At 35.3% G+C, this 27,986-nt stretch overlaps 1 protein-coding gene across 2 annotated transcripts in view; it reads left to right on the top strand.

Moving 5' to 3' along the window:
* The first annotated feature begins 1,573 nt into the window (after positions 1-1,573).
* LOC138319391 (protein jagged-1b-like) overlaps positions 1,574-27,986 on the top strand; it is a 225,107-nt gene continuing 198,694 nt past the window's right edge. The window contains exon 1 of one of the 2 annotated variants that reach the window (XM_069262491.1): positions 1,574-2,745. In XM_069262491.1, the coding sequence (XP_069118592.1) occupies positions 2,410-2,745 (336 nt within the window). In that variant the 5' untranslated portion in view covers positions 1,574-2,409. The remainder of the gene's footprint in view (positions 2,746-27,986) is intronic. The other variant, XM_069262492.1, reaches the window with a different exon arrangement.

The following is a 27,986-nucleotide window of genomic DNA, read 5'->3' as shown; positions in this document are numbered from 1 at the left end:
ATGTGACATTTCCCTTTACGCCAGGTTCTCACATGTCCAACCAAGTGGAACCGACCTGGTGACCAGGCCCATCAGCCTCCCCCTCCAACACTAGCCACTCATTATGTATGCAGGCGAGTGCAAGGCGAACTAACACACTCTCTAAAAGGGTTCAATGCTATAGGGGCGTAGGACCAGGGGTGGGGCTACGATTCTCTCGTCCAGGGTATCGATCATACATACGTTTATAGATGGTATTTATGGTATGGAATTATAATCTTTGTTTGGCGTGCATTTCAATTGATTTTGTTTTCTTATATCGACGAACAAATGTTGACATTTCATTGTCAGCCTTAATAAACCAAATTCATTTCTTATTTCACATGCCAAAATACAAGTGCTTTTGTGGCATTTCAATAATCACTTTAAATTATAGAGTGCATTTTGTATATGAATTAATTTACTTGCTGCCTAGGAAAACATAAAGCTTTTAGAATCAACCAAAGTGGAATTATTTGCAGAACAAACTATTTTGACTGTAATGCATAGAATGGCATTATTATAACCCGTAAAGACTAATAGAGAAATTAGGACTTTTGTACGAACAAATCAAAATATATTACTTCTATCTACCTGGGAAGGCCCGACCAAAGTTAGGCAGTATAATGAACTAAGTATTCATTCAATATGTTCTGGAAGGTATTTACAGTATTTTCCTATGATAAAAAGGTATAATATGTATGCTAATTTTTTGTATTTGCATATGTGTTGAATTTAAATGTCATTTAATATTTAGAGCGATTAAGTAACGTAATTCTAAGTAAAGCACTTAGCCTGTGAACGTCAATCCGTTTAGATATGAAGTGTTGAAAACCAAACGGTAGATGCTTAGAAAGCGGGGCCAACAACAAAGACATGAAAATTTACTTTACCAAGTTTTATAGAGTTGATAGTTAAGATTAGAGGTGTGAAACATGACATAAATAGCCTGAAAGTCAGCGTTGAGTGGTGGGCAGGGCGAGTGGTGTACCTGTGACGGGCCGTGACAAATGACTTAAGGTAGAGGCGAGAGAGCTTTCCCACGATCCTCACTCCGCGTGGAGCTGTCACTTGTATTTACCTGCGTCTGTTTGGTCGCGCGTGCTCTTTATAGCCGATCAGTATGTACATCGTCATAAATAAGTCTACCTGTATACACCTGGAGTTTAACTTTTCTAATTTGTATAGTTGTCAAATTAAACTTAAAGTATTAAATGTTTCAATTCTCCTGTACTAGCTTAATATTTTATGCGGATATCCCATGCTAGTCTCACAAAGACTGTATGTCTTTCTAAATGACTTTATTTAATAGATCCCCAGTGATATTGGTTTAGTTCTCGCTCAAATAATGTAAATAATCATCAATAAGAAATTACCATACATATGAAAATCCAGTGATAAGAAGGTCAATAACTATATTGTAAACCCATTGTGAAGCATTCTTTACTGTTCCAATTCAACAAAGACTCCCAGTGTAAAAAAACGGGTCTCAATAGCACACTACTCCAGGGCACCTCTTGGGTTCTGTTTTACTACCGTCGTAACGCGGATCGACATCTACTTCTTTAAAAATGGGAACAGGTTTTGTAGGGTTGACCAGTCTCAAATCGATAGATATATTAATACTACGTCTTGTTAAACTACAGAACATGCCTACCGAGTACCATAGACGAGGCGTCTAGGGCCCGGGTCTGTCCAACACGAGCGGTCGCGTGAGGTGCGCGTGCCTACTGTTGACATGGAGCAGTACACTACTATCTGCCGCATCAGATTTCCCCCGCCATTGGGTGATAGAGAGGGAGCGTGCGGGAGGATTCCGCCGCTGATACGGTGATGCGTAGAGGTTAGGTGTTGTTTGAAAACTTGTGGGACCAAGTGTTGGATAATCGTAATGCACCGGCATCGTAATGCAAACACATGTAAATGAAGTAATTTGATTTGAGAAAGGTATTGTGCTGTGGTCACATGGTTGAGTGCGTGTCCGAGATTCGCACGCCAGTGAGTCGACACCTGACCTACAGTACCACTCTCAGCAAACAGACCCTTTAATTTTAACAGAGGACATGCGCAGTGTATACCTAGGTGTAATAATAAGTTCCCACACTGAGTATGATGGAGTAAAAAATTTGTGATCATCGTGAAAGATGCAAAAGGATTTAAATTATTTGTACCGTGGAAAAATATAACAACGCTGAGCATGTTAATGGAGCTGCTTTATGAAAAATTAAAGCTTACAAGATTTGCCAAGTTGTGGGTTTGTAGGAATGGTTTTTGGCGATTCTTTGGAATCTGTATGTGTAATTCTGCTACGGAATGCTTCTCCAAGCCAGGTAGGTTTAATGGTTAACTGGGAGAAAACCTTCCCACGATCACATCTTGGTAGGAAAAACTATGATCCTTTCCAGTTTATTTGTTTTTCTGGCAATCTTGGGAGTTTCCACTGGTTCTGGTTACTTTGAAATCCAAATAACAACTATACGGAATCCTCGGGGAGAGATTCTAGACGGAGATTGTTGTGACGGGGAAAGGGATGCTCAAAATAAGTGTGTAGAGGAGTGTGATACCTTCTTCCGTGTCTGTCTCAAGGAATATCAGAGTCGGGTTACTATCGATGGCCACTGTACATTTGGAAATGTTACGAGTCAAGTGTTCGGGGGAAATACATTCACCTACCCTATGGATAGTAGCAGAACCCGACTAAAACTCCCTTTTGAATTTTCTTGGACGGTAAGTACTTATTTTAATTTAACATTTATTAATCGTTAAGATGTGATGATATAAGTAAGTTAGTGAAGGTGTCGGTGCGACAGTCGCTTCACGCGGCGGAGTCTGCCATGCGTGGGAGAATATTCTCACGCTCCCCTCTTCAGGTGTATACACTGTTGTCTATTTCCCCTTTGGGCTAAATATATAGGTATCCTTTACATGTGATCTACTTGTTTTGCTTTCATTTGAAGATTACCAAGGAAAGATAACACGGCCCGCATGTATCATATCCATAATTCGTTTTACAGGCGAAATCTTTCATAGCGACAAAACATGCATTTTATAATGATAGAAAGACGTTTTACTTGATATGTTTACCTTACCTGTTACGTTATAAGAAAATGGATATTTATGTTGCATCACGATAGCAAATGCAGACTATTTTACGAAATTAATATATTTCACATTTATTGCTCACAATAATATCACATTTAATGTTACATCATACAACAACAAAAAACAAAAAACAACATGTTTAGAACAAATTACACACGACATGTTAACTATGTGGAATTAATCATCCTCTTATATATGTTTCTTCACAATGGATGACGTCAGGAGAACAGAATAGTTTGGTTATTTGCATTTTAGATCTCTCCTATTAGTGATTCACATAACAAAAACAATGCCGTAGTGTATTAGAAGTTAGAGTTATCCGAATTCTAAATATAACATGAGTTTTTCAGCATTATTCTAAATATATAATCAGTATTTCAGCATAATTCTAAGTATTCAATTATTCTAAATATAATGCATGAGTATTTCCGTAATATTAAGTATTAAGTTGTGATACCTTAAGGACGTTTGTATCTTATCTATAATGCTTGGAGATGCCTTAGATGATAATAGACTGTATGTTAATGTGTGGAGATTGAGGCACTGTATCAGACGTAGGTTTGTTCACAACCAGGACCATTTTAGATACTTACAATGTTTATGAAACGCAAAAGGGTTCAATGTAGAACAACACTGTTCGATACACAATTATTTTGTTACGAATAAAACGCCATTTAACTTTGTGTAGAACACATTTTACCTAAATAGTACCAAATGCAGATTCGTTCTTTTAAAATACCTTTAAGATCTATTACATCGGAAGAGCTGCTACATTGTACAAGTCAGTATTTGCCGTTTCATTATATGCGACATACTTGGGTTTTATGGCATAATCATGTGATGCTATATAATTAAGACGCGTCGAGATAGGTTTTGATATTATTTAATGTTATATTATATTATAACATATTGAGAAAGGCTTTGACATTATTTAATGTTATATTGTAGTATGACGTATTTAGGTAGGTTTTGACATTATTTAATGTTATATTGTATTATGACATATTGAGAAAGGCTTTGACATTATTTAATGTTATATTGTAGTATGACGTATTGGGTAGGCTTTGACATTATTCAATACTATATTATATTATAACATATTGAGAAAGGCTTTGACATTATTCAATACTATATTGCAGTATGACGTATTTAGGTAGGTTTTGACATTATTTAATGTTATATTGTATTATGACATATTGAGAAAGGCTTTGACATTATTTAATGTTATATTGTAGTATGACGTATTGAGGTAGGCTTTGACATTATTCAATACTATATTATATTATGACATATTGAGAAAGGCTTTGACATTATTCAATACTATATTGTAGTATGACGTATTTAGGTAGGTTTTGACATTATTTAATACTATATTGTATTATGACATATTGAGGAAGGGTTTGACATTATTTAATGCCATATTGTATTGTGACGTATTGAGGTAGATTTTGACATTATTTAATGCCATATTGCATTATGACATATTGAGAAAGGTTTTGACATTATTTAATACTATATTGTATTATGACATATTGAGGTAGGTTTTGACATTATTTAATGCCATGTTGTATTGTGACGTATTGAGGTAGATTTTGACATTATTCAATACTATATTGTAGTATGACGTATTTAGGTAGGTTTTGACATTATTTAATACTATATTGTATTATGACGTATAAGGGTAGGTTTCGACATTATGTTAGTGATACTTTGTGCAGAGGTGTACTGTGGAAACTGCAGTTGCATCATCAAAACATTCACCATACGATTGCAGAATCGCATGCTTGATGTCTTCGTAGGGAGAGCAAACAGAAATCCAGTTATATAGACTCGACATTAAACAGTGGTGGAGAGTGATGATGAGGTACATTTTTAACATACATTCCTGATGATGCATTGTGTTCTAATGACCTAAGAGATATTAAAAACCCATTAGAGTGTCAAAAGGGGTATGTGTGATACAGTATGGTAAAGACCAGCTCTCAATCTGAAGGAAGTCTCCTCCCTACTTATAGTAAAACACGCGCGCACGCGTGGATACATTTCATTGATACAATTGCCAAGAATATGCCAACCTATTTTAAATGTGGCAGAAAAGAGTGTGTTTACACGTGCTTTTGGCTTGACTAAGTCGGCCCAGTGCGTATCAAGGTGTTGTCGAACTTGTATATGATGAGGGAGGTGTAACGTTGTGATCAGCCTAACACCACGGTGATGTACCCCTACGTAGGGAAATAGGTATGATGAGCTTATGATGATATGGTGAACTAAACTATACGATAAATTGACAAATATTGGAATTATCATCTCGAAGTGATTTCAGGTGTTTATAGTAAACCCGTTTCGTCGCTTATATCCTCCACTATTATAGCCGGTATCAAACATTGTCACGGTGTATCAAATATTGTCACGGTGTATCGTTTGCTCTGCCGTTTGATATAACTGTAAAGAAGATGAATTCAGGCATTTGTGAGGCAAATTACAAAGTCATTACCGGCAGACGACATGCTCGCAATAGCGGTCGCCGGAAGTTTACACGCGTCACCGCCGGTTGCCGGAAGTCACAGAATTGGGCTGTCAATATGCTTGGATTGCTCTCAAAGAGTTTAACGATTCCATATCACGGACTGAATAGAGCTATTGAATCCAACACGCCGTTTCTACTTGATAAAGAGTATATCGACATTACTACACATATATTTCGATTTTTAACGTGTTTCTTTGCATCCGACGGAAATGGAGAAGCAAATCATTTCCTCATTAAGTATAATGATAAGTTCCTGGTTCGAGTATTACTCGTTCGAGGTTTTTAGTTTTGTACGAATAGTGTGCTTGACGCTTTTGAATATCTAACTATTTGGTAAATGCTCAGTAATAATGGAAATATTAGTTATGTATTTTACCTTAACATAACAAAGTATACTTTTCAAACCATGAACAGTTTCAATAATGCATGTTGTCTAGTTGTTTTTATTTTATCAACGATTTTTACCATCTAATGTATACATTTGATAGTTCTCAAATGCTCAAATGATAAGCAATGGTAGCGTCATCCAAAATAATTCACAGTAATGAAATTATGATCATTTATATAGAAGGCAAGCATGGTGAAAATGATAAATTAGCGAAATGAAGTTATATCATATACAAGACTGAACTGAGAATTTACAATAAAGAAAACTGAAGTGGTGATATACCATCTAAAGTGGTTTTAGGCCCTATTGTAATGTTTTAGGCCTTTTGTAATATTTTAAGTTATATTGTAATTTTTTAGGTTTTATCATAATGATTTAGGTTCTATTGTAATATTTTAGGCCCTATTGTAATGTTTTAGGTCTTATTGTAATGTTTTAGGCCTTTTGTAATGTTTTATGTTCTATTGTGATGTTTTAGGCCATTTTGTAGTATTTAAAGTTTTATTTTAATTTTTTAGGTTCTATTGTAATGTTTTAGGCCCTATTGTAATGTTTTAGGTTCTATTATAATGTTTTAGGTTCTATTGTAATGTTTTAGGTTCTATTGTAATGCATTAGGTTCTAGTGTAATATTTTAGGTTCTATTGTAATGTTTTAGGTTCTATTATAATGTTTTAGGTTCTATTGTAATGTTTTAGATTCTAGTGTAATATTTTAGGTTCTATTGTAATGTTTTTATTGTAATATTTGTAATATTTTAGGTTCTATTGTAATATTTTAGGTTCTATTGTAATGTTTTTATTGTAATATTTGTAATATTTTAGGTTCTATTGTAATATTTTAGGTTCTATTGTAATATTTTAGGTTCTATTGTAATGTTTGTAATATTTTAGGTTCTATTGTAATATTTTAGGTTCTATTTTAGGTTCTATTGTAATATTTTAGGTTCTATTGTAATGTTTTTATTGTAATGTTTGTAATATTTTAGGTTCTATTGTAATATTTTAGGTTCTATTGTAATATTTTAGGTTCTATTGTTATATTTTAGGTTCCATTGTAATGTTTTTATTGTAATGTTTGTAATATTTTAGGTTCTATTGTAATGTTTTAAGTTCTGTTGTAATATTTTAGGTTCTATTGTTATATTTTAAGTTCTATTGTAATGCTTTTATTGTAATGTTTGTAATATTTTAGGTTCTATTGTAATGTTTTAAGTTCTGTTGTAATGCTTTAGGTTCTATTGTAATATTTTAAGTTCTATTGTAATGTTTTTATTGTAATGTTTGTAATATTTTAGGTTATATTGTAATATTTTAGGTTCTATTGTTATATTTTAGGTTCCATTGTAATGTTTTATTGTAATGTTTGTAATATTTTAGGTTCTATTGTAATGTTTTAAGTTCTGTTGTAATGTTTTAGGTTCTAGTGTAATGTTTGTATGTTATGCTTAACTTTTTAAGTGATATTATGTTTGGGGGAAGGGCCGACGAGGTAATTCAAAGTTAAGCAATATACAGTGATAGGATATTAAGTAGATGTAATAAAACGAATCCTTATAAATAACCTGTCAGAGCCGATAGTGTTCTTCCTATTAAAACAGCATTCATTGTTATTCAGCAAGCATATCATTTCACGCAAGCTTTCAGTCTACCTTGTCGCCCAGGTATAGGGGTTTAAATACCGTTTGCTACATGTTTTGCAATGATAATTAAGGACAAATTGACTTGAAAATAGCGACGGAGATCAATTTGAGTTTTGTTGGATCCCGTTCCCACGCTGACACTGTTTACACTGGCGGGGCCTACCTTATCGTCTATAGCATCCCATGATATATACACTCCGTTTATACTTACATTATAGTGATATACACTTCTTATTCCAATATACCTCTAGTAATCATTATATACTTATAGTATACCTCCAGTTATGCTCATATTCTTATATTATACGCCTAGTTATGATAGTGTACTTTTATTATTCCTCTAGTTATGCTCATATTCTTATTTTATTCCTCCAGTTTTTCTCACATTTTTATACTATTCCTCTTAAACCTAGTGAACGAAATGATGTGCAGGTTGTTCTATTTTTATTATACATTATAACAAATTCTCAATAACGTATAAAAAGTTTATCGTTAATATGTACGTACATTCTATAGAAGATAAAGACTATATGATAAGCGTTTAAGTACATTTTTAAAAGCTACCCTGGTCCTTTTATAGTCCTACCATCTCTCAATCTTTATTTATGTATATTTTGTGAGAAAGGAAATTGCCTTCTCTGCACAGCTATGTGTTAGTATCCGCTGAGACTCGTGGATCGTAATTCAAAGTAATGTACGGAAATCTATCTGGATTCTACAGTCAGTAACTGGTGTTAGAACTATTTCTCAAATTCTATTTATGAGGTGGAAAATAAGGATTTAATTTCTGGAGTCATAATTATGATCGTGTAATCTATTAATACACGTTACAAGAGAACCAGTCTATTTAGAAACGTCTGCTTCAAATCAATATTTTAGTATAACCCCATTTTTCATACAAACGATTCACGTATTTTATATAGATGGAGCAAAATTAAACTCCTTTAATTTCAAACTATCAGACTCGCGTTTATCTAAATAGTTGTTAGATTATTAATATTAATAATGTAATTGTTAACTTTTATAAAGCATTAACATATTAAATATGTACACTTTAGCTGTTATTTTTTATAAATCATTAAAAAAAAATAATGATGTAATTGTTATTCTGTATAAATCATTAACATGTTAATGATGTAATGGTTAACTTTTATAAATCATTAACATGTTAATGATGTAATGGTTAACTTTTATAAATCATTAACATGTTAATGATGTAATGGTTAACTTTTATAAATCATTAACATGTTAATGATGTAATAGTTAACTTTTATAAATCATTAACATGTTCATGATGTAATGGTTAACTTTTATAAATCATTAACATGTTCATTATGTAATGGTTAACTTTTATAAATCATTAACATATTAATGATGTAATGGTTAACTTTTATAAATCATTAACATGTTCATGATGAATGGTTAACTTTTATAAATCATTAGCATGTTCATGATGTAATGGTTAACTTTTATAAATCATTAACATGTTCATGATGTAATGGTTAACTTTTATAAATCATTAACATGTTCATGATGTAATGGTTAACTTTTATAAATCATTAACATGTTAATGATGTAATGGTTAACTTTTATAAATCATTAACATGTTCATGATGTAATGGTTAACTTTTATAAATCATTAACATGTTAAATATGTAATTGTTAACTTTTATAAATCATTAAAATGTTCATGATGTAATGGTTAACTTTTATAAATCATTAACATGTTCATGATGTAATGGTTAACTTTTATAAATCATTACGATGTTCATGATGTAATGGTTAACTTTTATAAATCATTAACATGTTCATGATGTAATGGTTAACTTTTATAAATCATTAACATATTAATGATGTAATGGTTAACTTTTATAAACCATTAACATGTTCATGATGTAATAGTTAACTTTTATAAATCATTAACATATTAATGATGTAATGGTTAACTTTTATAAATCATTAACATGTTAATGATGTAATAGTTAACTTTTATAAATCATTAACATATTAATGATGTAATGGTTAACTTTTATAAATCATTAACATATTAATGATGTAATGGTTAACTTTTATAAATCATTAACATATTAATGATGTAATGGTTAACTTTTATAAATCATTAACATGTTAATGATGTAATGGTTAACTTTTATAAATCATTAACATGTTCATGATGTAATGGTTAACTTTTATAAATCATTAACATGTTCATGATGTAATTTGTTAACTTTTATAAATCATTAACATGTTCATGATGTAATGGTTAACTTTTATAAATCATTAACATATTAATGATGTAATGGTTAACTTTTATAAATCATTAACATGTTCATGATGTAATGGTTAACTTTTATAAATCATTAACATGTTCATGATGTAATGGTTAACTTTTATAAATCATTAACATGTTGTAATGGTTAACTTTTATAAATCATTAACATGTTAATGATGTAATGGTTAACTTTTATAAATCATTAACATGTTGTAATGGTTAACTTTTATAAATCATTAACATGTTCATGATGTAATGGTTAACTTTTATAAATCATTAACATGTTTAATGGTTAACTTTTATAAATCATTAACATGTTCATGATGTAATGGTTAACTTTTATAAATCATTAACATGTTCATGATGTAATGGTTAACTTTTATAAATCATTAACATGTTCATGATGTAATGGTTAACTTTTATAAATCATTAACATGTTCATGATGTAATGGTTAACTTTTATAAATCATTAACATGTTAATGATGTAATGGTTAACTTTTATAAATCATTAACATGTTCATGATGTAATGGTTAACTTTTATAAATCATTAACATGTTCATGATGTAATGGTTAACTTTTATAAATCATTAACATGTTCATGATGTAATGGTTAACTTTTATAAATCATTAACATGTTGTCATGATGTAATGGTTAACTTTTATAAATCATTAACATGTTCATGATGTAATGGTTAACTTTTATAAATCATTAACATGTTAATGATGTAATGGTTAACTTTTATAAATCATTAACATGTTCATGATGTAATGGTTAACTTTTATAAATCATTAACATGTTCATGATGTAATGGTTAACTTTTATAAATCATTAACATGTTCATGATGTAATGGTTAACTTTTATAAATCATTAACATATTAATGATGTAATGGTTAACTTTTATAAATCATTAACATGTTCATGATGTAATGGTTAACTTTTATAAATCATTAACATGTTCATGATGTAATGGTTAACTTTTATAAATCATTAACATGTTCATTATGTAATGGTTAACTTTTATAAATCATTAACATATTAATGATGTAATGGTTAACTTTTATAAATCATTAACATGTTCATGATGTAATGGTTAACTTTTATAAATCATTAACATGTTCATGATGTAATGGTTAACTTTTATAAATCATTAACATGTTCATGATGTAATGGTTAACTTTTATAAATCATTAACATGTTCATGATGTAATGGTTAACTTTTATAAATCATTAACATGTTCATGATGTAATGGTTAACTTTTATAAATCATTAACATGTTCATGATGTAATGGTTAACTTTTATAAATCATTAACATGTTCATGATGTAATGGTTAACTTTTATAAATCATTAACATGTTCATGATGTAATGGTTAACTTTTATAAATCATTTAACATAATATTAATGATGTAATGGTTAACTTTTATAAATCATTAACATGTTAATGATGTAATGGTTAACTTTTATAAATCATTAACATGTTCATGATGTAATGGTTAACTTTTATAAATCATTAACATGTTCATGATGTAATGGTTAACTTTTATAAATCATTAACATGTTCATGATGTAATGGTTAACTAATTTATAAATTACATTAACATGTTCATGATGTAATGGTTAACTTTTATAAATCATTAACATGTTCATGATGTAATGGTTAACTTTTATAAATCATTAACATGTTCATGATGTAATGGTTAACTTTTATAAATCATTAACATGTTCATGATGTAATGGTTAACTTTTATAAATCATTAACATGTTCATGATGTAATGGTTAAAAATTACTTTTATAAATAATCATTAACATATTAATGATGTAATGGTTAACTTTTATAAATCATTAACATGTTCATGATGTAATGGTTAACTTTTATAAATCATTAACATGTTAATGATGTAATGGTTAACTTTTATAAATCATTAACATGTTCATGATGTAATGGTTAACTTTTATAAATCATTAACATGTTCATGATGTAATGGTTAACTTTTATAAATCATTAACATGTTCATGATGTAATAGTTAACTTTTATAAATCATTAACATGTTCATGATGTAATGGTTAACTTTTATAAATCATTAACATGTTAATGATGTAATGGTTAACTTTTATAAATCATTAACATGTTCATGATGTAATGGTTAACTTTTATAAATCATTAACATGTTCATGATGTAATGGTTAACTTTTATAAATCATTAACATGTTAATGATGTAATGGTTAACTTGAGTACAGCAAATCATTAACATGTTCATGATGTAATGGTTAACTTTTATAAATCATTAACATGTTAATGATGTAATGGTTAACTTTTATAAATCATTAACATGTTAATGATGTAATGGTTAACTTTTATAAATCATTAACATGTTCATGATGTAATGGTTAACTTTTATAAATCATTAACATGTTAATGATGTAATGGTTAACTTTTATAAATCATTAACATATTAATGATGTAATGGTTAACTTTTATAAATCATTAACATGTTCATGATGTAATGGTTAACTTTTATAAATCATTAACATGTTAATGATGTAATGGTTAACTTTTATAAATCATTAACATATTAATGATGTAATGGTTAACTTTTATAAATCATTAACATGTTAATGATGTAATGGTTAACTTTTATAAATCATTAACATGTTCATGATGTAATGGTTAACTTTTATAAATCATTAACATGTTCATGATGTAATGGTTAACTTTTATAAATCATTAACATGTTAATGATGTAATGGTTAACTTTTATAAATCATTAACATGTTAATGATGTAATGGTTAACTTTTATAAATCATTAACATGTTCATGATGTAATGGTTAACTTTTATAAATCATTAACATGTTCATGATGTAATGGTTAACTTTTATAAATCATTAACATGTTCATGATGTAATGGTTAACTTTTATAAATCATTAAAATGTTCATGATGTAATGGTTAACTTTTATTCATAAAATCTTTTATAAATCATTACATGTTCATGATGTAATGGTTAACTTTTATAAATCATTAACATGTTCATGATGTAATGGTTAACTTTTATAAATCATTAAAATGTTCATGATGTAATGGTTAACTTTTATAAATCATTAACATGTTCATGATGTAATGGTTAACTTTTATAAATCATTAACATGTTAATGATGTCAATTGTTATCATGAGTACAGCATGTTAACGTGATGTGTGTATACGTTGTGTATTGGAAAGAAAACAGCTGTAGTGTGGCACGGCTATTGGGGATTTTGCAAGCTGTATAAAACATTAGCTGATAAAGCACAGCTTTAATATTCAAAGTGAGGGTAATACCATGTCACGTGGTGTCCATTATCATACCGGCACATCGTACGAGAGAGGCCTTGTAGAAGAATTCGGATATTATCTACTTTTCGTAACTGATGTTAGAACATTTGTAATATTATCTTAATTTCCCTCAGAGATTACCAGATAAATTTCGACCATTAAGAATAAATCATTTCGTATAATGTGTAAATATACACATAGAAATGATACGTCTTATCGAAATTAAATAGTTTAAATGGTTATATTTTATGTCTATCTATCAAGGTGTTTTATATCTAGTGGAATGGTCGTCTGATCACCCATAGAGTCCACTCTCAAATAGTAACAATTGTGTTCGACTATATCATTTTTAAAACACGTTTAATATGAGGTAGATGGAATTATGCTATTTTCTTAATTAAATAAGTTCATTGGAAAAAGGCCTTCCACTGTCAGCGGTGTTTTTGACTTTGATACTTTTAGGTTTGTAGACATATAACCCAAATTGCCTACATCAGGTATCGGAGTATACATATATACAGTAGAAGTACCTGAGTAGCCTACATATAAATGTGAGCTATGAGTATTTGTTACCTGTGGAACCAAGTATCTAATCTACACGTGGGTCTACCATTCCAAAATACACTTTACTGGTATACTACGTTTGGGTAAGGGGTCTAGCAATGGTAGATTATAGGTATCTGACATACTTGTCAGCTGATGGATGGTCTTTGTGTGTTTTTGTGACGGCATATGAATAGGTAGAAGGGGGTTCTACCAATAATGGATATCTAAGGGGCTGAAGGTACACCAATAAGTAGGTGGGGCTCTACCACTAATGGGTATCTAAGGGACTGAAGGTAAACCAATGGGTAGATGAGGGCTCTACCAATAATGGGTATCTAAGGGGCTGAAGGTAAACCAATGGGTAGATGAGGGCTCTACCAATAATGGATATCTAAGGGGCTGAAGGTAAACCAATGGGTAGATGAGGGCTCTACCAATAATGGATATCTAAGGGGCTGAAGGTAAACCAAAGGGTAAATGAGGGCACTACCAATAATGGGTATCTAAGGGGCTGAAGGTATACCAATAGGTAGGTGGGGCTCTACCAATAATTAGTATCTAAGGGGCTGAAGGTACACCAATTGGTAGGTAGGGCTCTACCAATAATTAGTATCTAAGGGGCTGAAGGTACACCAATTGGTAGGTAGGGCTCTACCAATAATGAGTATCTAAGGGGCTGAAGGTAAACCAATGGGTAGGTAGGGGCTCTACCAATAATGAGTATCTAAGGGGCTGAAGGTACACCAATTGGTAGGTAGGGCTCTACCACTAATGGGTATCTAAGGGACTGAAGGTAAACCAATGGGTAAATGAGGGCTCTACCAATAATGGGTATCTAAGGGGCTGAAGGTAAACCAATGGGTAAATGAGGGCTCTACGAATATTTGATATCTAAGGGGCTGAAGGTAAACCAATGGGTAGATGAGGGCTCTACCAATAATGGATATCTAAGGGGCTGAAGGTAAATCAATGGGTAAATGAGGGCACTACCTATAATGGGTATCTAAGGGGCTGAAGGTATACCAATAGGTAGGTGGGGCTCTACCAATAACGGGTATCTAAGGGGCTGAAGGGATACCAATAGGTAGGTGGGGCTCTACCAATAATGAGTATCTAAGGGGCTGAAGGTACACCAATAGGTAGGTGGGGTTCTACCAATAATAGGTATCTAAGGGACTGAAGGCATACCAATAGGTAGGTGGGGCTCTACCACTAATGGGTATCTAAGGGACTGAAGGTAAACCAATGGGTAGATGAGGGCTCTACCACTAATGGGTATCTAAGGGACTGAAGGTAAACCAATGGGTAGATGAGGGCTCTACCAATAATGGGTATCTAAGGGGCTGAAGGTAAACCAATGGGTAGATGAGGGCTCTACCAATAATGGGTATCTAAGGGGCTGAAGGTAAACCAATGGGTAGATGAGGGCTCTACCAATAATGGATATCTAAGGGGCTGAAGGTAAACCAATGGGTAGATGAGGGCTCTACCACTAATGGATATCTAAGGGGCTGAAGTTAAACCAATGGGTAAATGAGGGCTCTACCAACAATGGGTATCTAAGGGACTGAAGGTAAACCAATGGGTAGATGAGGGCACTACCTATAATGGGTATCTGAGAGACTGAAGGTAAACCAATGGGTAGATGAGGGCACTACCTATAATGGGTATCTGAGAGGCTGAAGGTAAACCAATGGGTAGATGAGGGCACTACCTATAATGGGTATCTGAGAGGCTGAAGGTAAACCAATAGGTAGATGAGGGCACTACCTATAATGGGTATCTGAGAGGCTGAAGGTAAACCAATGGGTAGATGAGGGCACTACCTATAATGGATATCTAAGGGGCTGAAGTTAAACCAATGGGTAGATGAGGGCTCTACCAATAATTAGTATCTAAGGGGCTGAAGGTACACCAATTGGTAGGTGGGGCTCTACCAATAACGGGAATCTAAGGGGCTGAAGGTAAACCAATGGGTAGGTAGGGGCTCTACCAATAATGAGTATCTAAGGGGCTGAAGGTACACAAATTGGTAGGTGGGGCTCTACCACTAATGGGTATCTAAGGGACTGAAGGTAAACCAATGGGTAGATGAGGGCTCTACCAATAATGGGTATCTAAGGGGCTGAAGGTAAACCAATGGGTAGATGAGGGCTCTACCAATAATGGGTATCTAAGGGGCTGAAGGTAAACCAATGGGTAGATGAGGGCTCTACCAATAATGGATATCTAAGGGGCTGAAGGTAAACCAATGGGTAGATGAGGGCTCTACCAATAATGGATATCTAAGGGGCTGAAGGTAAACCAATGGGTAAATGAGGGCACTACCAATAATGGGTATCTAAGGGGCTGAAGGTATACCAATAGGTAGGTGGGGCTCTACCAATAATGAGTATCTAAGGGGCTGAAGGTACACCAATTGGTAGGTGGGGCTCTACCAATAATGGGTATCTAAGGGGCTGAAGGTACACCAATAGGTAGGTGGGGCTCTACCACTAATGGGTATCTAAGGGACTGAAGGTAAACCAATGGGTAGATGAGGGCTCTACCAATAATGGGTATCTAAGGGGCTGAAGGTAAACCAATGGGTAGATGAGGGCTCTACCAATAATGGGTATCTAAGGGGCTGAAGGTAAACCAATGGGTAGATGAGGGCTCTACCAATATTTGATATCTAAGGGGCTGAAGGTAAACCAATGGGTAGATGAGGGCTCTACCAATAATGGATATCTAAGGGGCTGAAGTTAAACCAATGGGTAAATATAGAGCACTACCAATAATGGGTATCTAAGGGACTGAAGGTGTAAACCAATGGGTAGATGAGGGCACTACCTATAATGGGTATCTGAGAGGCTGAAGGTAAACCAATGGGTAGATGAGGGACACTACCTATAATGGGTATCTGAGAGGCTGAAGGTAAACCAATGGGTAGATGAGGGCACTACCTATAATGGGTATCTGAGAGGCTGAAGGTAAACCAATGGGTAGATGAGGGCACTACCTATAATGGATATCTAAGGGGCTGAAGGTAAACCAATGGGTAGATGAGGGCACTACCTATAATGGATATCTAAGGGGCTGAAGTTAAACCAATGGGTAGTTGAGGGCTCTACCAATAATTAGTATCTAAGGGGCTGAAGGTACACCAATTGGTAGGTGGGGCTCTACCAATAACGGGAATCTAAGGGGCTGAAGGTAAACCAATGGGTAGGTAGGGGCTCTACCAATAATGAGTATCTAAGGGGCTGAAGGTACACCAATTGGTAGGTGGGGCTCTACCACTAATGGGTATCTAAGGGACTGAAGGTAAACCAATGGGTAGATGAGGGCTCTACCAATAATGGGTATCTAAGGGGCTGAAGGTAAACCAATGGGTAGATGAGGGCTCTACCAATAATGGGTATCCATGGGGCTGAAGGTAAACCAATGGGTAGATGAGGGCTCTACCAATATTTGATATCTAAGGGGCTGAAGGTAAACCAATGGGTAGATGAGGGCTCTACCAATAATGGATATCTAAGGGGCTGAAGGTAAACCAATGGGTAAATGAGGGCACTACCAATAATGGGTATCTAAGGGGCTGAAGGTATACCAATAGGTAGGTGGGGCTCTACCAATAACGGGTATCTAAGGGGCTGAAGGCATACCAATAGGTAGGTGGGGCTCTACCAATAATGAGTATCTAAGGGGCTGAAGGTACACCAATAGGTAGGTGGGGTTCTACCAATAATAGGTATCTAAGGGGCTGAAGGCATACCAATAGGTAGGTGGGGCTCTACCACTAATGGGTATCTAAGGGACTGAAGGTAAACCAATGGGTAGATGAGGGCTCTACCAATAATGGGTATCTAAGGGGCTGAAGGTAAACCAATGGGTAGATGAGGGCTCTACCAATAATGGGTATCTAAAGGGCTGAAGGTAAACCAATGGGTAGATGAGGGCTCTACCAATATTTGATATCTAAGGGGCTGAAGGTAAACCAATGGGTAGATGAGGGCTCTACCAATAATGGATATCTAAGGGGCTGAAGGTAAACCAATGGGTAAATGAGGGCACTACCTATAATGGGTATCTGAGAGGCTGAAGGTAAACCAATGGGTAGATGAGGGCACTACCTATAATGGGTATCTGAGAGGCTGAAGGTAAACCAATGGGTAGATGAGGGTACTACCTATAATGGGTATCTGAGAGGCTGAAGGTAAACCAATGGGTAGATGAGGGCACTACCTATAATGGGTATCTGAGACGTTGAAGGTAAACCAATGGGTAGATGAGGGCACTACCTATAATGGGTATCTGAGAGGCTGAAGGTAAACCAATGGGTAGATGAGGGCACTACCTATAATGGGTATCTGAGAGGCTGAAGGTAAACCAATGGGTAGATGAGGGCACTACCTATAATGGATATCTAAGGGGCTGAAGTTAAACCAATGGGTAGATGAGGGCACTACCTATAATGGGTATCTGAGAGGCTGAAGGTAAACCAATGGGTAGATGAGGGCACTACCTATAATGGGTATCTGAGAGGCTGAAGGTAAACCAATGGGTAGATGAGGGCACTACCTATAATGGGTATCTGAGAGGCTGAAGGTAAACTAATGGGTAGATGAGGGCACTACCTATAATGGGTATCTAAGAGGCTGAAGGTATACCTTGTCTGCTACCTGTGATCCACCACTAGTCGGGTGTAGGACCGTGTGAAATTTATTAGATTACCTATGCTTCCCAGGCCCACACTCACCCCTCTGTTTAGCATGTGCTGTCGACAATAGACTGCGACTTTACACCTGCAATTAAAATGAACAACATTAAGGCCGTACGATCGTGTTGACATAGTTATACATGTGTAATACTGCCAACTCTAAACTACAAAATCTAACATCTCAACTACACCACCCGGGCTAATCGCGATTAGGTATTCAAGTACTATGACACCGTGTAGGGTGCAGTACATCATAGAAATGTGAACGGCGGCTGACAATAGCTACAGATATACAATAACACTGTGTGTAGCATTAAGATATAATTATAGATATCAAGCATGGTTCGGGCACTATGACAACTGTGAGAAAGTTAATATCGTTCAGCACCGTGACCAAGGGCGCCAGACCATGACCAGCTACCTCTCATAGACAATCCCACGGGCACATGCACGTGGCTGACAAACTTTTGCGAAGTGCAAAAGGAAAAGGCAGTGTCGTAACTAGATAGAACACACCGTCGACAGAAGGCTGCTTCTGGTACCGACCGCCTATGCCTACTGTGGTTTTTATAATTTTCAAATTTCGACCAACGTTCTACTAGTGAGTTAGTCAACCGAACTGAGTAGTGGTAGTATGAACTGTTAAACAACCACTAACATTTTAAATGGAGAGGTCATTTTTAACACCCAATAGGGTCACCATGATGTACCGTATATGTACAAAATCAATATTACAGGATCTAACGAACGATTATCAAGTGTCAAATATAGACACCTTTTAACGCAACCGGAAGTTTTAAACAAATAGTACACATATGTATAGTACTATACCAGTTGATGATGAAAGCATCAACGTACATCAAACAAGCCCAGAAGCTTACCAAAGATGTCATTTCAGCGATTCAGCGATTCAGCGATAAATACTCATTGTTACTTTTAAATTCACAGTAAAATGTGGCAATGGATATAATGTAATGGTATAATTCGTCTGTATTATCCTAGTACAAAGGAGAAATGAGGATAGCACTTCACTGATGGCACGAGGTATCCTGTGAGCAACAGCGAGGATTGACAAGGGTAATATATGGCACTCAGCGCAATAAAAATGATAGACATAGTGACGGATGAGAGAGTGCATGGGAAAGTGCGTCTGTAATGTTAAAGGCGGTTACGGTGAGTGAATCCGTACTGCGGGGTGTGTAACATCGGGCTCACAGCGTGTGATACTAGAGATGCATCATCATAATGATAACTATCCGTGTTCAAATGTCTAGAACGGCCTATACATACCCTTACGTGTCGTAACACTGCATGGCTTACTGGGCACATCAACTTTGACTATGCAGATCCCTCATCGAACTCTCCGTCAGGGCGAACTTTGACGATGTTGATACCTACCTCATCGAACTCTTCGTCAGGGCTAACTTTGGCGATGATGGATACATCATCGAACTCTCCGTCGAAGATAACTTTGGCGATGTAGGGCTAACTTTGGCGATGTTGATACCTCATCGAACTCTCCTTCAGGACTAACTTTGACTACGAGTAGATATCTCCCTCAGGACTGACTATACAAAACATGAAGATAACTTATAGAATTAGATTTTGCTATGAATAATTCAGTGCATTCTCTCTTTTATTTTCGATAAAAGTGGGAAAATATATTTTGATAAAACTTGCATATTAGATTATATCGCATTTGATAATACTTTTATATTTTTAGTTGTAATTTTGACAAGATCCTGTGTGCGATATGAGTGAACAGTCAGGTTTTAACACAAATCGTTCGATTTATTGGCAGACATAGGGAAAACAAAACAAAGATACGTTAGGACACTGCCAGGGTTACTATAAGTAATGTTTGATCGTTACATTTGAAGCCGAACCCTGGCCCTTGCCTGTGCAGTAAAGAAATATTTGTCTAGAACTACTTATATCGCTGTTACAGTAGTGTGCTTACCTTACAATTAATCAAACTGTTCTATAGAAGAAACCCAAGTGTGTTTAAGTTAATCCAATTGTTATCTTCTGATAATGTAACAGAATTAAATAATTTGGGGAAATACATTTTCCGCGCGAACAAACGCCGAGCTGAATGTCTTGTGTTACAAAATGTACAGCCGTAAATTGCCATCCATGCCATTAATGCCCTATCTTTATCTATATTATTATTTCTATGTTATTGATCTATCTATATTTCATCATGTGTTTGTTTGTCACGCTCTCAAGGTTTTCACTCTCATAATTGTTATGTATTTGTATGATTTGTATAATCTGATTAGCTTTTGCTAAAGGAATAAAAAAATTGAAACCTCTCAAGGTTTTCACTCTCATAATTGTTATGTTATGTATTTGTATGATTTGTATAATCTGATTAGCTTTTGCTAAAGGAATAAAAAAAATTGAAACCTAATTAGATGCATGATCTTGTCTAAAAATAACTTCATCACCTCTTCAGTGGTTATATATTGCATTTGTATAACGTGTGTGACTTTGGCTCGGTATGGGCACAGCGTTCATGTTTTACCTGATTTTCAACGGTATCAATCAAAATCCTTAACAATGTCGTTAAATTTGTCAATATTTCTTGTTATATGTTTCATAAGGAATGTAGAACAATACATTTATGTCATATTTTGCTTCGTAGTTATGTAACAGAATTAGCCTCACTGAATAAATAAACAACAAATATTAACACACTTAACTATTAGGCACGGCCATACAACGAACCCTTCTTAATAAACTCAATCCTTCAAGGTAATTGGTGTACTAAGTTAATAACGGAACACTTCATTGATCAACTATTTTATTATTTAGTAGCCTCGATCATATTGTAAACAATGAAATATTGTCCAGATCTTATCAATGGCGAAATCGAGCGAGATTACAGAGCAAAAACTCTCCCTTTCCACATTCTGTTCTTTCCATTACGTAAGAGCGGGATGAGCGTATACCTCTACATCAGTGTAACATAGTTACATATTGTTTACTGTCTGACAGCAGCTTGTGTTCCATCCCAGTAACATATTGTTTACTGTCTGACAGCAGCTTGTGTTCCATCCCAGTAACATATTGTTTACTGTCTGACAGCAGCTTGTGTTCCATCCCAGTAACATATTGTTTACTGTCTGACAGCAGCTTGTGTTCCATCCCAGTAACATATTGTTTACTGTCTGACAGCAGCTTGTGTTCCATCCCAGTAACATATTGTTTACTGTCTGACAGCAGCTTGTGTTCCATCCCAGTAACATATTGTTTACTGTCTGACAGCAGCTTGTGTTCCATCCCAGTAACATATTGTTTACTGTCTGACAGCAGCTTGTGTTCCATCCCAGTAACATATTGTTTACTGTCTGACAGCAGCTTGTGTTCCATCCCAGTAACATATTGTTTACTGTCTGACAGCAGCTTGTGTTCCATCCCAGTAACATATTGTTTACTGTCTGACAGCAGCTTGTGTTCCATCCCAGTAACATATTGTTTACTGTCTGACAGCAGCTTGTGTTCCATCCCAGTAACATATTGTTTACTGTCTGACAGCAGCTTGTGTTCCATCCCAGTAACATATTGTTTACTGTCTGACAGCAGCTTGTGTTCCATCCCAGTAACATATTGTTTACTGTCTGACAGCAGCTTGTGTTCCATCCCAGTAACATATTGTTTACTGTCTGACAGCAGCTTGTGTTCCATCCCAGTAACATATTGTTTACTGTCTGACAGCAGCTTGTGTTCCATCCCAGTAACATATTGTTTACTGTCTGACAGCAGCTTGTGTTCCATCCCAGTAACATATTGTTTACTGTCTGACAGCAGCTTGTGTTCCATCCCAGTAACATATTGTTTACTGTCTGACAGCAGCTTGTGTTCCATCCCAGTAACATATTGTTTACTGTCTGACAGCAGCTTGTGTTCCATCCCAGTAACATATTGTTTACTGTCTGACAGCAGCTTGTGTTCCATCCCAGTAACATATTGTTTACTGTCTGACAGCAGCTTGTGTTCCATCCCAGTAACATATTGTTTACTGTCTGACAGCAGCTTGTGTTCCATCCCAGTAACATATTGTTTACTGTCTGACAGCAGCTTGTGTTCCATCCCAGTAACATATTGTTTACTGTCTGACAGCAGCTTGTGTTCCATCCCAGTAACATATTGTTTACTGTCTGACAGCAGCTTGTGTTCCATCCCAGTAACATATTGTTTACTGTCTGACAGCAGCTTGTGTTCCATCCCAGTAACATATTGTTTACTGTCTGACAGCAGCTTGTGTTCCATCCCAGTAACATATTGTTTACTGTCTGACAGCAGCTTGTGTTCCATCCCAGTAACATATTGTTTACTGTCTGACAGCAGCTTGTGTTCCATCCCAGTAACATATTGTTTACTGTCTGACAGCAGCTTGTGTTCCATCCCAGTAACATATTGTTTACTGTCTGACAGCAGCTTGTGTTCCATCCCAGTAACATATTGTTTACTGTCTGACAGCAGCTTGTGTTCCATCCCAGTAACATATTGTTTACTGTCTGACAGCAGCTTGTGTTCCATCCCAGTAACATATTGTTTACTGTCTGACAGCAGCTTGTGTTCCATCCCAGTAACATATTGTTTACTGTCTGACAGCAGCTTGTGTTCCATCCCAGTAACATATTGTTTACTGTCTGACAGCAGCTTGTGTTCCATCCCAGTAACATATTGTTTACTGTCTGACAGCAGCTTGTGTTCCATCCCAGTAACATATTGTTTACTGTCTGACAGCAGCTTGTGTTCCATCCCAGTAACATATTGTTTACTGTCTGACAGCAGCTTGTGTTCCATCCCAGTAACATATTGTTTACTGTCTGACAGCAGCTTGTGTTCCATCCCAGTAACATATTGTTTACTGTCTGACAGCAGCTTGTGTTCCATCCCAGTAACATATTGTTTACTGTCTGACAGCAGCTTGTGTTCCATCCCAGTTACATATTGTTTACTGTCTGACAGCAGCTTGTGTTCCATCCCAGTAACATATTGTTTACTGTCTGACAGCAGCTTGTGTTCCATCCCAGTAACATATTGTTTACTGTCTGACAGCAGCTTGTGTTCCATCCCAGTTACATATTGTTTACTGTCTGACAGCAGCTTGTGTTCCATCCCAGTAACATATTGTTTACTGTCTGACAGCAGCTTGTGTTCCATCCCAGTAACATATTGTTTACTGTCTGACAGCAGCTTGTGTTCCATCCCAGTAACATATTGTTTACTGTCTGACAGCAGCTTGGTTTCCATCCCAGTAACATATTGTTTACTGTCTGACAGCAGCTTGTGTTCCATCCCAGTAACATATTGTTTACTGTCTGACAGCAGCTTGTGTTCCATCCCAGTAACATATTGTTTACTGTCTGACAGCAGCTTGTGTTCCATCCCAGTAACATATTGTTTACTGTCTGACAGCAGCTTGTGTTCCATCCCAGTAACATATTGTTTACTGTCTGACAGCAGCTTGTGTTCCATCCCAGTAACATATTGTTTACTGTCTGACAGCAGCTTGTGTTCCATCCCAGTAACATATTGTTTACTGTCTGACAGCAGCTTGTGTTCCATCCCAGTAACATATTGTTTACTGTCTGACAGCAGCTTGTGTTCCATCCCAGTAACATATTGTTTACTGTCTGACAGCAGCTTGTGTTCCATCCCAGTTACATATTGTTTACTGTCTGACAGCAGCTTGTGTTCCATCCCAGTAACATATTGTTTACTGTCTGACAGCAGCTTGTGTTCCATCCCAGTAACATATTGTTTACTGTCTGACAGCAGCTTGTGTTCCATCCCAGTTACATATTGTTTACTGTCTGACAGCAGCTTGTGTTCCATCCCAGTTACATATTGTTTACTGTCTGACAGCAGCTTGTGTTCCATCCCAGTAACATATTGTTTACTGTCTGACAGCAGCTTGTGTTCCATCCCAGTAACATATTGTTTACTGTCTGACAGCAGCTTGTGTTCCATCCCAAAGCCATACAACAACCCGAACACTGTCATGGAACAAACCCATGGAAAAAGCAAGAACAAATTAAAAATAAGAACAAGAGCAACTTCAATAACTAGGCGCAACACCAACGCTGAAGAAATCAAATAATCTAACAAATTTATAACTAAATCTTACAATTTCGCTTTTTAACGAAAAAATACTTTCCCAAATGAAAATGGGAAATCTTCAAAGGTGCTTTTAGAGATGAGCTCCACAGGGAAACCCGTTTCATCTACCCACCGGTTTATATAGGAATACCACCAGAGGAAGTCAAGCTTTCTACGTAATCATTAACTGTGTTGATATTATTATACAACTTTGATAAATTATGTTTTATTGAAAAATGGTCTATTTTCGTATATGTATCATGTTTTATCAACTGTTTTAAAGGGTTTGTTGTCGTCTCTTTTATATATATATACATTGTATCTATAGGTTTAATAATATTTATTGAATAAGCACCTCAGTCAATACCTTTATTTACACAGGAATTCCGAGCTCAGAACCTGTGTTTGCTGGCTCTGTGATATAAATGGATCAAGTCGGTAACAATATGTGACCATTAATTGTTTCCCGTGGCATCAATACTTCAGGAAACTTTTGTCGGAAATACAGACAAATATACCAACAGATCGAGCCGCCGGAGATCAATGTTTTCCGCAATACACTCTGTACGACGTGAGCACGTAAATTACGATGTCGTTGTTGACAGGAATGTATTTATAACACTCCCCGTGTGAAGTTGACAATGATTATGTAAACAGTCTTTATTTATTAACATATACCTCGTCTGAGGAAGATTCGTTGATATAACGGTGGTTTTTATTTGATAGATTGGATCTTTAAAATGTTTCGGTATAAAATACGTGTTACACCGTACGGGTATCAGTCGATATATCAGCGGGCTACTTTACCGACACACCAATTTCTCTATTTCATCCTTTATACTTTTCCCAGGGATAAAAATGACATTGTAAATATGAAGGGTTTTTAATTGATTGTCGCACGTTGTAGTGCAGACCCCCTCCCTCCTCCCTCTTCCCCTACATGTATTCTTATGATGGACACTTTTTCTTCAAGGGCATGACATCTCTTTCTATGCAAGTATACGTAAAAATGTCTGTTTGACTTAAGTTTTGTTTAGGAAATAATAGAACACTAAATGATATCAGTTGGTCCAGCCCTCCGTCGATCAGTGCCTTGCTGCTACGCAATCATATCAATCAGCGACCAATAGCTGTCCTCAGTTTTTAATTATTCACAATAATGGGGATCTTGATGAATACATCACCCGTCTCAGGTTTCTTCTCCGAGTCATTAAAATACATGGCGCTCTTTTTGTTATGAGCGAAGGTGTCTATTTCTGATTAATATTGAAAGCATCGTAATAAAATTTTGGACAATTTCATAAACAAGTAGCGATTTCGTTCGGATTTATCCGTTTTTACCGTATGGTAGCGTTCTGTCAGAATCGATATCACTTAAGACTATTTTCTCAAGAATTCGCTGTCACTACCCCGATAAAAATGTGATTTATTCCGTGTTCCGTATGGTGGAGTATCTATTTTGACGCTTTATGTTATGACGATCGTTCACGCACATCGTTTATTGTTACTAGTGCAGCTGAAAATGTGTTAAAATATGACTACTAGAGAATGGCATTGGATTTCTATCGTAAAAGTACGGTTGGTTTTGGTTGTTATCGTTATAGTTATAGTGGTGAAGATAGTAAATTTACCAACCTGTTCAGAACATGCCATGCGCGTGCGATACATATATATAAAACTGTGATATTATATATGTTGTAATTAAAGTGTTTCTTTACAAGATTGTGTGAGATTAGTAGATCAAAGCATTGCCAAGAGTCTTTTACTAGTCCTAGTAGAACACGTGACAGGTAACCTCAGGATACGGAAGGGACATCGTCCTTCCATGGTTTATATAAATCCCCTCATATACTCGCTGACTCCTAATTAATTAGAGCTCGAGGGTGTGATGTTGCCAGTTGATTCGGTTCACATGACTCGCCGTTGATGCTCCCTAGATTTGTCACGGGTAGTGATTCCCACGAACCAAGTCACACCAAAGCACTTTATATAAACAGGTTTTAACACAGTGTAAATTAATTCTACACTTCAATATTGTCCAAAATTTGAATTGTACTGGAATGTATCAGTCCTGAAAACCATAAAATAAAACCATACACGTCGTGTGTCTCAGGTTTCTTCTCCGAGTCATTAAAATACATGGCGCTCTTTTTGTTATGAGCGAAGGTGTCTATTTCTGATTAATATTGAAAGCATCGTAATAAAATTTTGGACAATTTCATAAACAAGTAGCGATTTCGTTCGGATTTATCCGTTTTTACCGTATGGTAGCGTTCTGTCAGAATCGATATCACTTAAGACTATTTTCTCAAGAATTCGCTGTCACTACCCCGATAAAAATGTGATTTATTCCGTGTTCCGTATGGTGGAGTATCTATTTTGACGCTTTATGTTATGACGATCGTTCACGCACATCGTTTATTGTTACTAGTGCAGCTGAAAATGTGTTAAAATATGACTACTAGAGAATGGCATTGGATTTCTATCGTAAAAGTACGGTTGGTTTTGGTTGTTATCGTTATAGTTATAGTGGTGAAGATAGTAAATTTACCAACCTGTTCAGAACATGCCATGCGCGTGCGATACATATATATAAAACTGTGATATTATATATGTTGTAATTAAAGTGTTTCTTTACAAGATTGTGTGAGATTAGTAGATCAAAGCATTGCCAAGAGTCTTTTACTAGTCCTAGTAGAACACGTGACAGGTAACCTAGGATACGGAAGGGACATCGTCCTTCCATGGTTTATATAAATCCCCTCATATACTCGCTGACTCCTAATTAATTAGAGCTCGAGGGTGTGATGTTGCCAGTTGATTCGGTTCACATGACTCGCCGTTGATGCTCCCTAGATTTGTCACGGGTAGTGATTCCCACGAACCAAGTCACACCAAAGCACTTTATATAAACAGGTTTTAACACAGTGTAAATTAATTCTACACTTCAATATTGTCCAAAATTTGAATTGTACTGGAATGTATCAGTCCTGAAAACCATAAAATAAAACCATACACGTCGTGTGTTCGTCATGCACATTAAAAAACAATACTACTCAATGTCTGTGTTAGCCTTAGGTATAGACTTACAATAATTAATACAGGTTTGTATTGCCTTCAAATGAAATCATTTAGCGGGAAATAAAATGCTCGTCCACGTGACGTTAAAACAATAAAGTCATGTGATACCAAGGTAACACATGTAACTGGACAAAATGGCAGAAGCGTTGAATTTTCCATCATTATGGGAGATATTTTATCAATTTGTATAGTATGGATCTTCGTTGACTATAGACCTAATGTGCTGAATTTACATAGAGTAATCAATGGTTTAGCGTGTTGTGGAGGTAATGAA

This window comes from Argopecten irradians, chromosome 3 (assembly GCF_041381155.1).
Source record: "Argopecten irradians isolate NY chromosome 3, Ai_NY, whole genome shotgun sequence".
In the NCBI taxonomy this organism is placed as follows: domain Eukaryota; kingdom Metazoa; phylum Mollusca; class Bivalvia; order Pectinida; family Pectinidae; genus Argopecten; species Argopecten irradians.
This window is presented reverse-complemented; position numbering and strand designations above follow the sequence as displayed.